General features: G+C 43.9%; 1 protein-coding gene across 1 annotated transcript in view; it reads right to left on the bottom strand.

Annotated features, from left to right (window-relative positions):
- Positions 1-13,261, bottom strand: part of LOC306881816 (SUN domain-containing ossification factor-like) — a 15,014-nt gene extending 1,753 nt beyond the window's left edge. The window contains exons 1-18 of the mRNA XM_079436101.1: positions 12,730-13,261; positions 11,800-11,905; positions 11,568-11,689; positions 8,767-8,871; positions 8,545-8,647; positions 8,315-8,423; positions 8,126-8,247; positions 7,863-7,930; positions 7,452-7,559; positions 7,159-7,264; positions 6,525-6,580; positions 5,554-5,642; positions 5,402-5,467; positions 5,237-5,311; positions 5,081-5,159; positions 2,348-3,304; positions 1,049-1,136; positions 378-482 (exon numbers count right to left, since the gene is read on the bottom strand). Coding sequence (XP_079292227.1) covers positions 378-482; positions 1,049-1,136; positions 2,348-3,304; positions 5,081-5,159; positions 5,237-5,311; positions 5,402-5,467; positions 5,554-5,642; positions 6,525-6,580; positions 7,159-7,264; positions 7,452-7,559; positions 7,863-7,930; positions 8,126-8,247; positions 8,315-8,423; positions 8,545-8,647; positions 8,767-8,871; positions 11,568-11,689; positions 11,800-11,905; positions 12,730-12,776 — 2,511 coding nt within the window. The 5' untranslated portion in view covers positions 12,777-13,261. The remainder of the gene's footprint in view (positions 1-377; positions 483-1,048; positions 1,137-2,347; positions 3,305-5,080; positions 5,160-5,236; positions 5,312-5,401; positions 5,468-5,553; positions 5,643-6,524; positions 6,581-7,158; positions 7,265-7,451; positions 7,560-7,862; positions 7,931-8,125; positions 8,248-8,314; positions 8,424-8,544; positions 8,648-8,766; positions 8,872-11,567; positions 11,690-11,799; positions 11,906-12,729) is intronic.
- Between the last annotated feature and the right edge of the window lie 1,197 nt (positions 13,262-14,458).

Here is a 14,458-nt window from a genome sequence, read left to right as displayed (position 1 = left end):
CTCCTCGTCTCCTGCGTGTTTTAGCCAATCATATCTTTGCACTGCAATAGATTCATTCTTGGCTCATTTTAATCATAATTATCTGCTGTAAATAAAGATATTTAAATATTCTGTTATGCAGCACAATGGAACCTGGTCTAGAGATGTTAAAATGATCCTCAGAGCAACAGGAGACACAACATCATTTAATAAAGCAGCATATAATCTGTAATACAGTCAGACTGCTTCAGATGGGTAGTTTATTAATAACACTAGAGCTTTGTTTCAGTCGGTGATATCGATGGATCCCTAGTAAAGACACTGAGTTAGTTGAGATATGAATGATGGTGTCTGATGGAGGTGTTGTCATTATGAACGGATGAGAACAGGCTGCTGACCTCTTGCTGCAGTCGACTCACGCTGACAGACAGACTGAGCACGAGCTGCGTCACGTTCTCCAGCTGAGCCTGCAGAGCCTGGATAGAGTCCGTCTGCCTCTGATCCTGAAACATGTGTTTAGAGGAAAGCAGCGACACAGAGGACAGGAAAACACTGTTATATGGCTTCTGTGTGCTTCGCCTCACACACACACACACACACACACACACACACACACACACACACACACACAGGTATTCCTATTATTATGGGTTCATTCCATAGACACAATAGTTTTTTACATAAAAAAAAAAAAAACTTTTTTATTTACCCTTTCCCTAAACCTACCCCTCACACAAAACTACAGGCATTTAGATCTTTAATTAAACAATGTTTAATGTTTTTAAAGCTATTTTTATTATGAGGACTCAGGAAATGTCCTCCTACAACATGTTTATGTTGTTATCCCTGTGAAATACCTGTCTTTATTACATGACGTTTTATTGATTTATTCTTTCAGAAATGGTTAATTTGAGGTGTTTTGTGACACTTAAAGAAGACTGAGCTATACAGCAGAATAAACCAATGCTGATCTTCACGTCTTCGTGTCTGAACAGACTCTAACTCAGACTGAACTAACACATCAGTCCAGGTTTGGTCTGAATGAATTTAGCCTCGAGACGTCTCTGACCTGCTCCTCGGCCATTCTGGAGGTGTTCTGGAGCTTGATGATGGTTTTGTTAAAGGCTCTCTGCATCTCCTCCATCTGCTTTCTGTATCTGGGCCGATGAAACACAAGCATAAACAGATCAATCACAGTCACTCATATCACAACAACAATATACAGCATTACAATATAGTTATTTGTGCTACAAAATTTAATTTAGAAAAATAATACATTTCTACTGTATGTGAAAAGTTTAAAGCTTGTTAAAGACAAGTGAACAGTCATAAGAAAGGAATCAATTATACTAATTATAAGCAATAGGTCAAATAACTACAACAGAACAAAGGTACAAATGAAAATACTGCTGCAAACACCCATTAAAGTGATAGTTCACACAAAAATGTAAATTTTGTCATCATTTGAATAATGTTGGTAACCAAACCATTTCTGGTCCCCACTGACTTCCACAGTATTTTCCCATATATTGCTCAACAGAAGAAACTCATACAGGTTTGAAACAACTTACTAGTAAATGATGACAATTTTAATTTTTGGGTGAACTGTCCAAGAACAACTGAGGCAAAATCAGTAGCAGCATCAGACCAACTGAAGAAAAATGAGTAATTACAGACGATGTTTGATGATTTTAAGCAAACCCGTAAATACAATCACTTGTAATGTGATATAATTTCTTATCACTTCTGACCAGTAGGTGGCACTGCTACCAAATGGATGTGGTGTGGTCAGTGTTGGGTGTCAATGACACAAAGTTTGGTGTCAATATGACAGTGTTGCAGAGATATAGCCTCAGATCCAGAGTGGCATCTTACCATCAAATTTGACAATTAAAACGGTTTGAGATACTACAAAGCTTTTAATAACGTATTGCCAGCAATGTCTGATGATAATCTGTGTGGAATCTGGTGAAGATCAGACAAGTGAGGTGAAAGTTCAATCGTCTTGGCATGAGCCAAGGAATCAGAGGGAAAACTAATTTTTGTTTCTAGCCTTTACATTTAAGAAGGTACAAGCATTAGGCCTTGAGTTAGAAAGTCCAAATTCACTGTGGTTAATGTTGAGACTGTCCTCTATCAGTGTGCCAAATTTAATAAAGTTGCCTCAAGCGGTTCTATGGGCAGCCATAGACTCAAAAGCAGAAGAAAACTTGTGCTTGGCTCCTATAAAGAGTGCTTTAAGAATGAGTGGAAAGCATTCATGTTTGCAAATATACAGCTGTCTTTTGTAACTCTAAGCAGCTTTATCCATTGGAAGCAGTGTGGATATATTTACATACAGCAGTATAATGGATCCAGCGAGACTCACCTCTGGCTCAGCTGCTCCAGGTAGCGTCCGCTGAGGGACATGTTCATCTCCAGGACTTTGATGCGGTTGTTGAGCCTCATGAACACAGACTCTTTCTGACTGGAGCCGTGCGCAGATGTGTTGCTGGAGTTCTGCGCTTCTGTGTCGATCTGCTCAATATGAGCGCTGCTTTCATCATCGAACAGCTCCTTGTTCCTGGACTCTGACCCTGAGAGCCCTTCTGAAGGATGAACGGCTTGAGATGGGGTCAGGGATCCGCCGCTGACCGCTTCATCCACAAGAGCGGATACGGAAGACTCGTCTGCTGTGTTCAGGGAAACAGTAGGAGCTGGAATATCATTGTCAAGGCTGACCTGATCTTCTCCAGTCTGTGCAGCAGAGGTGGTCGTGAGGTCCGGTTTCTGGCTGGACACACTCAGATGGTCAGCGCTCTGCTGAGGAGGCGTCTCTGTGAGGCATTCGCTGGCAGAAGCACACATCAGCTCGATGGGCCGCGTCGCTCTGGAGGAGTCTGCAGAAACCAGCCGGAGCAGATCTGAGGTCAGACTGGGTGCGAGATCTTCTGGATCAGGCAGGACTCGAGTGAGAATGACGGGACTCTCTGTGGGTTTAGATGGGGTCATGATGGTTGGGTTTGGCTTCCTCGTCTGAAGAAGGTTTGGAGAGGAGCAGCGCTGCAGGAGGTACTCCTGAAGTGAGACTCTGGGTGAACGGGAGCAGGCAGATTGAAAGCGCTCGGTGAGCTTCTGCTGATCTACTTCAGGCTCCAGGTTTCCTCCAGAGGACTGATCCGGTTCGTCCTCAGGCAGCAGCGTGACGATCTGCTCCACATCAGGCGTGGTTTGGACCGCAGCGTGTCCAGCGGCGTCTGAGAGTGTCGCTGTCGTCTCTTCAGTAATGCTGGCGGTTTCTGTAATCCCAATGACATCGAGCTGATCCGCCGCCGCAGTCACCGGCCTGAGCCGAGAAACAAAACGCAGGATAAGAAGCGCTACACGACCAGGCCAATTCACAAAGGGAGTTACATCTGAATATTTTCACAAACATACAGATTTAATTGATTTCTTTCCCAAACTGCATTGACTGCTCTAAGATATGAGTTTAGGACACAGAATAGGCTTATTCGATAACTCTTTAATTTCCTATCTGGGTTCATGTATATGCTTTATTTATTATGATTAACTGTTTTTTTCCAAAACATTGTTAGACGCCAGTGTTTCCTGTCATACATATGCAAGGATCTGATAAAAAAAAAAACAAAAAAAAAAAAATGTATAATTGCTATTAAACTATATCTTATGATTTTAAATCTGTATTTTAAATCTGTAATGATCTGTGCTTGTGGTGTCTGTGCTTTAAAATTAAATGATTATAATCTTAATTCAAGTGATGAATATTCTGACAGTAATCAGTGTTCTACTGTAAGGTTAACCCGGCCTGCTTTACATGATTCACAGTGATTAACAGTTGAAAACATTCATTAGAAATTAAGAAAAGTAATAAAATGCAATCAGTTACATTACTTTAACAAGGTAATTGAAATGGCTACACTACTTATTACATTTTAAATAAGGTAACTTGGTTAATCTGTAACCCTTTACATTTCCAGGGTAACCTTCCCAACACTGGATGTGATGTACTGTAATCAGTCTGTCCTGTCAATTAGCCTTAATATGGTGCATTAACATAATATGACGTAATATGGTCTAGGCTCCAATAGTTACACTCACCAAATGCCAAATTCAAAAGTACAATTAGGCTTTATTAAGTTACTAGTTTTTCTGTGACTATGAATCTGCTTCTTCACTGGTTAAGAGCCTGGGTGTCATTCTTGATAGCACCTTATCCATCTTAATTACTCGTTCTGCATATTGTCATGACACCAATCACCTTCGTCACCCTCTCACAGTGATTAGCACTGCCATGCACTGCTAACATCACACATTGGTTACTGTAATGCTCTCCTCTCTGGTCTTCCTTCTAAACTACAGCTGTTCCAGAATTCAGCTGCATTAATTATTTCTAGAATCCTCTATTGAACACAACTGATGTTGATCCTTACCTACAAGACTCTCAATAATCTAACTCCTTCATACCTCTCTGATCCTGCATTCAGATCTTCCTCATTAACTTGTCTTGTTTTATCATGTATTTGTTTGAACACTATGGAGGCTAGTTCTGCTGCCTCTCAATTATGGATTTCACTGGAGATCTTCATACTCCTAAATCTCATCTCAAAACTCACCTGTGAAACTTTGTACTCTGTATCTTACAGTGTCTTCTTGTTTATTACAGTATTGTTTGTTTAATGTTGTTAGTATTGATGCTTTAGGATTACATTTGTGTTAAGATTGTAAAATGACTATGAGTGCTGTGAAAAGTGCCTATAAAATGTATTATTATTAATAAAATTGACAACTTTACTAGGAGCTGCCACATTATTTACTGAATGACAGTACACCCCGTCTACCAACAAACATTAATCAGCACTCACTCTTAATGGCTTTTTTAATGGCTGAATGGCTTTTACCATCAGATGCCTTACATGTGTCCTGCAGAAAGTTTCCCAGAATGAACCACTACATGAAAATGTGAGGAACAAATGTGTGAAAGGTGCCACTTCAGAGAGAGACAAATATTGAAAACAACATCACTGAAAATCATGCAAAATCTGTTTTCTTGGCTGGTGACCTCAACACATGAAGAGCGGAGGTGATTTCTGGAGCCACGTACCCGGTGGATGCAGCGCTGTGGATCGATCCGGCTGGGAAAACCAGCTCTGTCATGTTTAAACCTTCAGCGGAAGAGTTTCCTGAAACACAGAAACACAGTCTGGTGATGAAGAAGCCTTTGGTAATGACATCAGGAGTGCGTGCGGTGGGATCAGACCTGCTCCTGCGGTGCTCTCGGGAGCTCCACCCAGCACATTGGCAGCAATGTTGTTCACCATCGTGAGAAGAGCATCTGGAAGCACAAGACATCATGAGTTTGCTCCCAGCAGCCCATGGACCTGCTGTGATCTGCAGAGGATCTCAAACACGATCTCACACTGACCTTTGGCAGATCCGATCAGGTTTCTGGAGGATTTGTCATCTACTGGCAGAAAATCAGGAGGCTGATCTGAACATTCATAAAGAGAAAGGACACTGTTCTATCTCTGACACTAACAGACAGCAGACGTGTTTTATTCAGACAGAGAGTGTTACCGCTGTCGTGCTCGTCCTGAACCTGCGGCGGTCTGTCTGATGGATCTGAGTTCATCTCATACTCCTCCATCATACTAGTGCCAAAAACCCTTCAGAAACACAGAGAGCCGTCAGCGTTCACACCCATCACTGTTAGTCAATCAGACGTCACTTAGGGCCAGTTTTACTAAACAGGACAGATTAGTGTGAGAGCGCAATTCCAGAACAGCGCCGATGGGAGGGGGTATTTCTGTGGGTGATTTACTAACAACACGCAAATTAAAGAACACGGACACAACATCTCATTTACATATCGACCAACACAATATACCAAGCACAGCGCAAATTAAAGTCGCAAATAAAGAATAAAGAATTAAAGAAGTCACAGGAAGTTTAAAAGAACCGGAGGCCAAAAAATGAAGGTTTGCTAGAAGTTTAGAAAGAGCTGGTATTGTGTGACTCCTAGTTGAGGGTTTGAAAGTCTTTTATTTCCTGAAGCAAATTAAACATAACATGGCTTGGCAAACTGTGTGTTCTGATAATGTGTTCTTCTGGCATTACAAATAAATGAATACGTGTGTGAACAATCCTCTCCTTCCACCCTTCTCTCTGTTCTCTGTGTGACTCCTCCAGCAACAATAATTGCAGGAATTTCAAGAGCAAAATAGTTTAAGACATGTTTTTTTGGATGTTAAATAATGGCGCAAATACCAGTAATTTAACGAGCGCAAACGTTAGTAAATCTCGTTGCGTGATTCATTTGAATACTGTCCTCCTGTAAAGTTAGCATCTGAAAGGGAAACTCCTACAAATGCATATGAAATAAGATCAAGCACAAAAATAACTGTGTCCACGCCTTTTCAGCGCTAATTCCTCACTGCGTGTCTTTAGTAAAACCTGACCGGACTATTTTAACACCAAAAGACAGTTTGTGCTAGTGCAAGCTGTTAGTAAAACTGGCTCCTAATGTCTGAAATGTGAGTTTATCAGACCTGATCAGACTGAGAGGACAGAAGTGTTCTGAGCCGAAGTGTGACAGCAGCTCCACCTGAAACAACACAACACCACACTTATCCATGTGTGTTTAAACCAGCAGCAGTTCAGAACACACCACCGCTTCAGTGTTAGCTTCAGTCGTCACATGCTGTCAGCTCAGAGATCACCAGACCAGATTTAATAAACCAGGCTGAGATCAGACGACAGGAAACACACATCAAACAGACATTCACACACATCTTCTGTGATGTAACGCAGGAGGGTCAGACGCTAGCTACAATGCTAATGCTAACACCATCTGAAGTCTCATGTGGAGAAATCTGATAATCTGTGTAGCGGTGCTGAATGGGCCTGTTCACATCTTAGCTGGAGGGATCGAGCATCTATAAAGTGCTATGAACCATGGGCTTTACAGTCTTTTGAGAAAAGTGCTTTTACACGAAGTGTTAAATCACAGAAGATGAGTTTCTGAGGAAGTGTGTTCAAACATCAAACTGGAGTGAATCGAGGAAGGCTAACCTTAATGTATTTGGTGAACATCTGATGCAACAGAAGGAAAAACGAGCAGGATGTGAATCAGACTCCACTTACCTCACATACGGTCACAATCATGCTCCGTCTCAGTCTCACCTTGATGTATTTGGCAAACAGATGCTCATCCAGAGGAAAACTCTGCACCGTCCGCTCGTCACGCGCATGAAACGTCCCGAGCTTCATCCACTTTTTGCTCGGATATCTGAGCATAAACAAGTCATGAAACTTCATAGCACACACAAACACATGAGCTGCATGTAAAAACTAAAAAATACATTTTAAAAAATGGTACAAAAATGGCATTATAAGATTTTGTAATGGAATTAAAAAAAAGACATATGCAGCCATAAATACAGAGGCAGTCAGTAATGGCGGGCATAAGTGCTGACCTGTCGCTGATGGACACCAGGAAGTCTTTGGGGTTTGAGGAGAAGATCTCAAAGTTGGCGATGTCTAGCTGCTTGACCTGGATGGGCTGACAGAGCTCAATGATGAACCTGCGCAAACACAATGATGAGGAGATGATGAAGACCACAGACCTTCTCCTGAAACCCTCCCATCACTGCTGACGGCTCTCTCGTGTGTTCTTCATTTCATAAACACTCATATACAGGTGCATGAGGAATAACAGACACTGCTGCTATCTGCCTGGAAATCTGTCTAGGCACTAAACACAGGCTACTGAGTGAGCTCAATAAGACTTCAGATCATCTTCAGAAAACAATCCCGGCAACACAACAGTTATCATACAGAATAGTTTTGTCTGATGATAAAACAAACAGTCTATGTAATCAGCCCACCAGATCTTGTTATTGCAGGGATTCAGCATGTACATGTCCATATTCTCCATCAGAATAGCTGAAGTGCTCTAAAAAACAGAAATACTGACTGAAATACAGAAAAATTCATTATGCTCAATTGATTCTCTTATTGACCTGATTTAGACAAAATTCTGCTGATGAAAGAAAAATAATAAAATGTGTAGTTTACTCTGGTGTACAGTCCCTGTCTCACAGTAACTGGATGTCAAACACAGATGTGATCAGATGCGGTGTTGGAGTACCTTGGCCTCGGGGTTGGAGGACAGGATCTTGGCTCCACACTCCACGGAGGCGTAGTTGGTGACGGTCTGCTGGAGCTTCTTCCCCGCGGCGTGAAGGCCGTCAGAAAGGTGTGTGATCTGAGCTGATGGACAGAAACACTGTCAGCGAGAGCAGAGCAGCGATACAGTTCCTGTCAGAACACCACTCACTCTTCTCGTTCTCCACCTCCAGCATGATCTTGCTCCACTCCTCAAAGGTGGGGATCTCCTGGTCTCTGCAGGGCACAGACGGGTCGCTGTCTGCGGAGCCGCTGGACACCTGGACACATTCAGATCAGTCCAACACTCACTGCCCCTCGGGATTCTCAACCATTTCACACAGATCATGTTTCTAATGTAGACTAGAAGGCAATATGCTGATTCTGGTGATTCAACATCACCTGATCTTTCAGGATGCGGGAGGCATTGGTCCTGTTCCTCGTCTTGTCTTTAGCGGGTCTTCTGGACTCACGGACATTGACGTTCTCTTGAACCGCTGGAAAACTTCATGACAGACAGACACAGATGAGGAAAGCATTAAATAAACAGTGGCCTCAGACTGAGAAGGAATCAGCTTGTGAATCTGATTCTCAGACCAGTTTAACTGAAGTCTGGTTCATTACCTGTTGAGTCGAGGATCGTATGGCAGGTTTCCAGCAGCGTCGCATGAAGCTGTAGACACATCTGTGACTCCGCTTTCAGAGCAGGAGTCTGAAGCTGCACAATCCCTGAACACACACACACACACGTCCATGCACCAATGTCTTATCCTCACCTGACAAACATCAATAAATGACAGGCTTGTGTAAAATTCAGAGTAAATATGAATGAGCCACACCACAGGAAGTTACATTCTATATGTCTATGTCTGTCTGTCTATCTATATAGCTGCTCTCTGGCGAACCCTCCACTATGCAGGTTGCAGAGCGCATTGTGATAGATCGCCTGCTCTGCGCGCTGCTGCGGCATTACCGGAGACCCATGGGTATGCACAACCCGACCGTCCTTGCTGAGCTTGTGGAACTGGCTGAAGCCTCTTTTGCTCCGGAGGGTGAACGTGGAACGGCGACCACCGGAGGGCACCTTGTGACCAGTGAACAGATTGGCGGCCCCCAACCTGTAGATGAGCCCATGCCCACCGAGCCACTTTCCCCTGGAGCCCGAGCATGCCTGGCCGGATGCATAGAACAGCATGCTGTACACAGAGGAGCTCCTGAACGATCGATTCACATTGACGGGAAACCCATAAAAGCTGTTCTGGACTCAGGTAGCTCCATTACATTGGTACAGCCCAGCGTGATTCGTCCTCGGCCAGAAAGCAAAGCAGCAGTTCCCATTACCTGCATGCATGGAGATACATGATACATGCCTGCTCAGAGGGTGATCATCGCGGCAAATCCTGGAACTTGGCATGTGGAGGTTGGAATACTAAAGGATCTTCCTGTTCCAGTGCTGCTCGGCAGAGACTGGCCGGGGTTCGAGCAGCTGTTAGCTACGTCCATCCAGTCTAATCGAAACACTGGGGGTTGTCGGAGGCGTCGGACCACCCGATGGAGGGAGGTCAGCCAACCCTGTTAGCAACGGATAGCAAACAGGAGGGTGAGTGTAGTGCCACTTCTACTGATTTATATATGGATCTCTTTCAACAGATCACGGTGGGTGGGTCATTCAGAAAACAACAACACGAGGATGATCGATTATGACACTGTTGGTCCCAGGTCCGTATAGTAGATGAGGATGTGCGGCTACCGGGGGCCACACCCCCTCCCGTACTTTGTAGTCAAGAATGGCCTCCTCTAATAATACATTTATTTATAGGTACCTTAAAATAAATACAAATAAATCAGATACAAGCAGCAGTAAAATTCAAACCCACTTCAAAGTCATTAGGAATTCAAGGACACATCATTGCGTCGCGTAGCAGCAGGGGGAGGAAAAATTTCTTCTGGTAGTGCCCCGGACTAAGACCGAAATAGTAATTGACCTGGCTCACGTACACCCAGTAATCGATGTCGGAGGGTAGACCTCCATTATCCAACATGAGACTCCCACTCCCTCGGGAGTTAATATTCGGCAGAGGTCCTACAAGGTTCCCGAGGCTCACCGGCAGGCTATCGAAGAGGAAGTCCAAAGGATGCTGCAGTTGGGATTATTGAAGCATTGCGCAGCCCAGGTTCTTCCCTTTGGCCTGCATGGGGCGGCCGAGACCTTCCAGAGAATGATGGATATACTCTTGATATACTCCATTAGGCGTATACAGCCGCATATATAGATGACATTGTCATTCACTCAGAGAGCTGGGAGGACCATCTCGAGCGGCTCCGGAGGGTGCTGGCTGAGCTACGGCGGGCTGGCACCTGGGTCTGGCCGAAGCCAAGTACCTGGGTTATCAGATCGGGCGGGGATTGATTAAACCTCAAGAAAAGAAGGTGGAAGCCATCCGGAAAGCCGTCCGACCCGCCACCAAAACCCAGGTATGAGCCTTTTTGGGACTAGAGGGCTATTATCGATGCTTGATTCCCAATTTATCTTCTATAGCCAGCCCCCTGACAGAACTGACTAAGAAGGGGCAGCCCGAGAAACTGATCTGGACGCCGGAAGCGGAGATTGCTTTTGAATCCCTGAAATGAGCATTAACATCTTCACCGATTTTACATGCACCAGATTTCGGCTGTCCCTTCATACTCCAGACAGATGCTTCCGACACTGGGTTAGGGGCAGTCCTGTCCCAAGTCCAGGAGGGAAAGGAACACCCTGTGATTTACATCAGTCAGAATCTCACAAGTCCAAGTATGCCACAGTAGAGAAAGAGGCTCTAGCCATCAAGTGGGCAGTCCTGGATCTGCGGTATTACTTGCTGGGACACAGTTTCACATTGATAATGGACCATGCAGCACTACAATGGATGGCTCGAGCGAAAGACACTAATGTGAGGGTAACACGGTGGTTCCCCGTGCTCCAGGACTTCCACTTTAAAGTGCAACATCGAGCTGGAGCCTACCATGGCAACACGGATGGACTATCCAGGTTGTGGTTAGGATTGGCAGGTCTATCAGACTTCGCCCTTCCTGGATGCCCTGCACTTGAGCATCCTACAAGCATCCTCCTGCACTTCACTTCACTTGCACGCTGTAAGTAAATCACCCTCCGGGGATTGTACTGAATTGAACTTGTTCTGTGTCCGTGTGCTCCCTCACCATGTCACACTATCTATCTATCTGACTATGTATCTGTAAGGCCTATAAATCTTCGATCTTAAGACCTTTAAAAAAATTTCAAAAATTTTTCCTTAAATTTCTCTGAAACCTAAATCATTTTAATTCCACTTCCTTTTATTCAAATACAAATTCCATTCTATGTCAGTGTGCATTCAGGAGCAGATTGAGGACTGAGTCTAAGTGAGCTCCTGAGGAGCGAGACTGACCGGCAGGAGACGCACTCATGAGGAGCAGACGCTGCGGTGAAGTCTGGGATCCGCGAGGAAACTGAGGAAGACTCCACTTCACTGATGAAGATGTTCTGCTCATCGCTGCCATCAATCACCAGCTGTTAACAAAACCACACACAGATCATAAAACATTATACACAAACACACTTTATTTGTAAGACATCACATACACACAAACATATATGACACACACACACACGTGTCAGACCTGATGATTCGTCTGTTGGTCTGTGTGTTCGTCGTTACGCTGACTGACCGCTCCTGTGGTCGGGGTGTGTGTCTGCTCTGAACAATGTCCATGTTGAACAGGAAACCTGCACAGAATCAGTGGGTCAGTATCTCATGACAGTCACATTCATTAACAGTAGATGAAGATTTATTTGTGTTACAGCATTATTTCAGCTGTGTCACAGTCAGTTCAGGGCCTAAAACAGGCTTAATTTTTCTTATGTAAAGTACAGAACATTGAATTTGTTTTCCCCTTTGGGGTGAACCACATAAATATAACAATAAAAATACAAATGTTGCCATTAATAGGTATTTCTGATTAAATATGCTGATGATTTTTACTTGATATTGAGAGCCTAGATCACATTCACAGCCTCAATATTAAACTAATGTAGCTTCCCCTGATACAACAGAGAATACTGTTCATACACAGTGCCTCCTGTGACAGGTGTCTGTAAATCCAAAGTTCATCATATACAGATACACTCTCACACACACACAGATACACACACACACACACACACACACAGATACACGAGTCACACACACACAGATACACGAGTCACTCACACACACACACACGAGTCACACACTCTCTCACACAAACACACACACACAGAGATACACAAGTCTCACACACACACACTCACACTCACTCTCTCTCTCTCTCACACACACACACACACTCACTCACTCTCTCTCTCTCACTCACTCTCTCACACACTCACTCACTCACTCTCTCTCTCTCTCTCTCTCTCTCTCACACACACACACACACACTCACTCACTCACTCTCACACACACACACACACACACTCACTCTCTCACACACACACACACACACACACACGCTAATATAGACTTCTAATCCTCCCAGATTGATGTAGATGAGAGAATCAGAGTGACGCACCAGAGTCCGGACACTGAGCACAGCAGCAGCAGCTGGATCTTCATCATCCTCCGGCCGAGAGACGCATTATTCCGCCGGTTTATCTGCTCTTATGCTCGGAAACCACCAGATAAACCAGAAACTATCGCGATCTGACGAATCACTTTTACACGGACACACACACGCCTCACAGGAGGCGTTAATACACTAAACAATCATTAACATTGACTGTATTTACTCCAGGAATCGCTGCCTGAAACACAAGCGAAGCTCCGCCTCAGCAGGCTGTATAAACTGTTTAAAGTAACGCAGTAAGAGTCATTGATCTCGATCGTGATTGGTTCTTCAGACGCAGCGCTGAGAAAAGTAACAAACATCACGTGACCACACAGACAACGCGCGGCTTCGTCTCCGGTGTGGAAAATAATCCTGAGCGAAATAATACACTAGCACACTTGAAAACACCGACTCTAGACCCTAAGAGAATTGGATAAATATTATTTCAAACCCATTTTAGAGGCGCTTCCTGTTCTTCTTCTTCGGGTTAGGGCGTGGTGACGTCACCGGCGCGTGCTGCGCTCTGATCGCGCGATTGTTTACATTTGTCTCTGAAAGAGTGTAAAATTACTGCCTATTACTACACTATATTGCCAAAAGTATTGGCACCCCCTTCTAATGAACAGGTTTGACTGCTTTAGTAATTTCTATGAGTATAAATCTTAATGTTTAAGCATATTATGATATTCTAGGGAATTGTGTGCTTCTAATTTTATAGCAACAGTTTGTACAGAACCCTTTTCTATTCTAACATGACAGTGTCTCTGTGTATAAGACACGGTTCAGAAAGACATGATTGATTGAGTCAGTGTGGAAGAACTTGACTGGTCTGCAGAAAACCAAGTCCTGATCCCAGCTGAACACCTCTGGTGTGACTTTATATGCAGACCTTGAGACAAAAACTCATCACCAAACACCAATGACTTGTACATACACTATATGGACAAAAGTATTGGCACCCCTTCTTTAGAACAGAAGGCGGCACTTCCAAAACTTGCAACAGAGATGGAAATACAGTTTTTAAATACACAAATTATGTTTCCATCTTTGTTGCCACAGTTTTGGAAGTGCCTTCTTCTGTTCTAAAGAAGGGGTGCCAATACTTTTGTCCATATAGTGTATGTACAAGTCATTGGCGTTTGGTGAAGAGTTTTTGGCTCACAGTCTGCATTTGGAACAGTCTACAGCCCCTGGACTCACTCTACAAGACAAAAACATCCAGCTTTTGCTGTACGCAGATGATCTAGTGCTGCTGTCATCCACCCCACAGGGACTACAGCAACACCTAGACCTGCTGGAGAACTACTGCCAGAACTGGGCCCTGGCAGTAAACCTCAAAAAGACCAACATTATGATCTTTCAGAAAAAGCCCAGATGTCAGGAACACAGATATCAGTTCAGTCTAGAACACACGATGCAGTACACTTACCTCGGCCTGATCATCACTGCATCGGGGAGGTTCAGTACGGCAGTGAATGCTCTCAAAGATAAAGCTCCAAGAGCTCTATATGCAATCAAGAAAAAATTCCAAAATATTGAAATACCACTCAATTTGGTGTAAAATCTTTGATAGTGTAATTCAGCCCATAGCTCTGTATGGAAGTGAGGTTTGGGGTCCACTCAGTGATCAGAGCTACACTAGATGGGACAGGCATCCAACAGAAGCCCTACACACAGCATTCTGCAAAATGAT

This window comes from Barbus barbus (genome assembly GCF_936440315.1).
Source record: "Barbus barbus genome assembly, chromosome: 15".
NCBI classification, from domain to species: Eukaryota; Metazoa; Chordata; class Actinopteri; order Cypriniformes; family Cyprinidae; genus Barbus; species Barbus barbus.
This window is presented reverse-complemented; position numbering and strand designations above follow the sequence as displayed.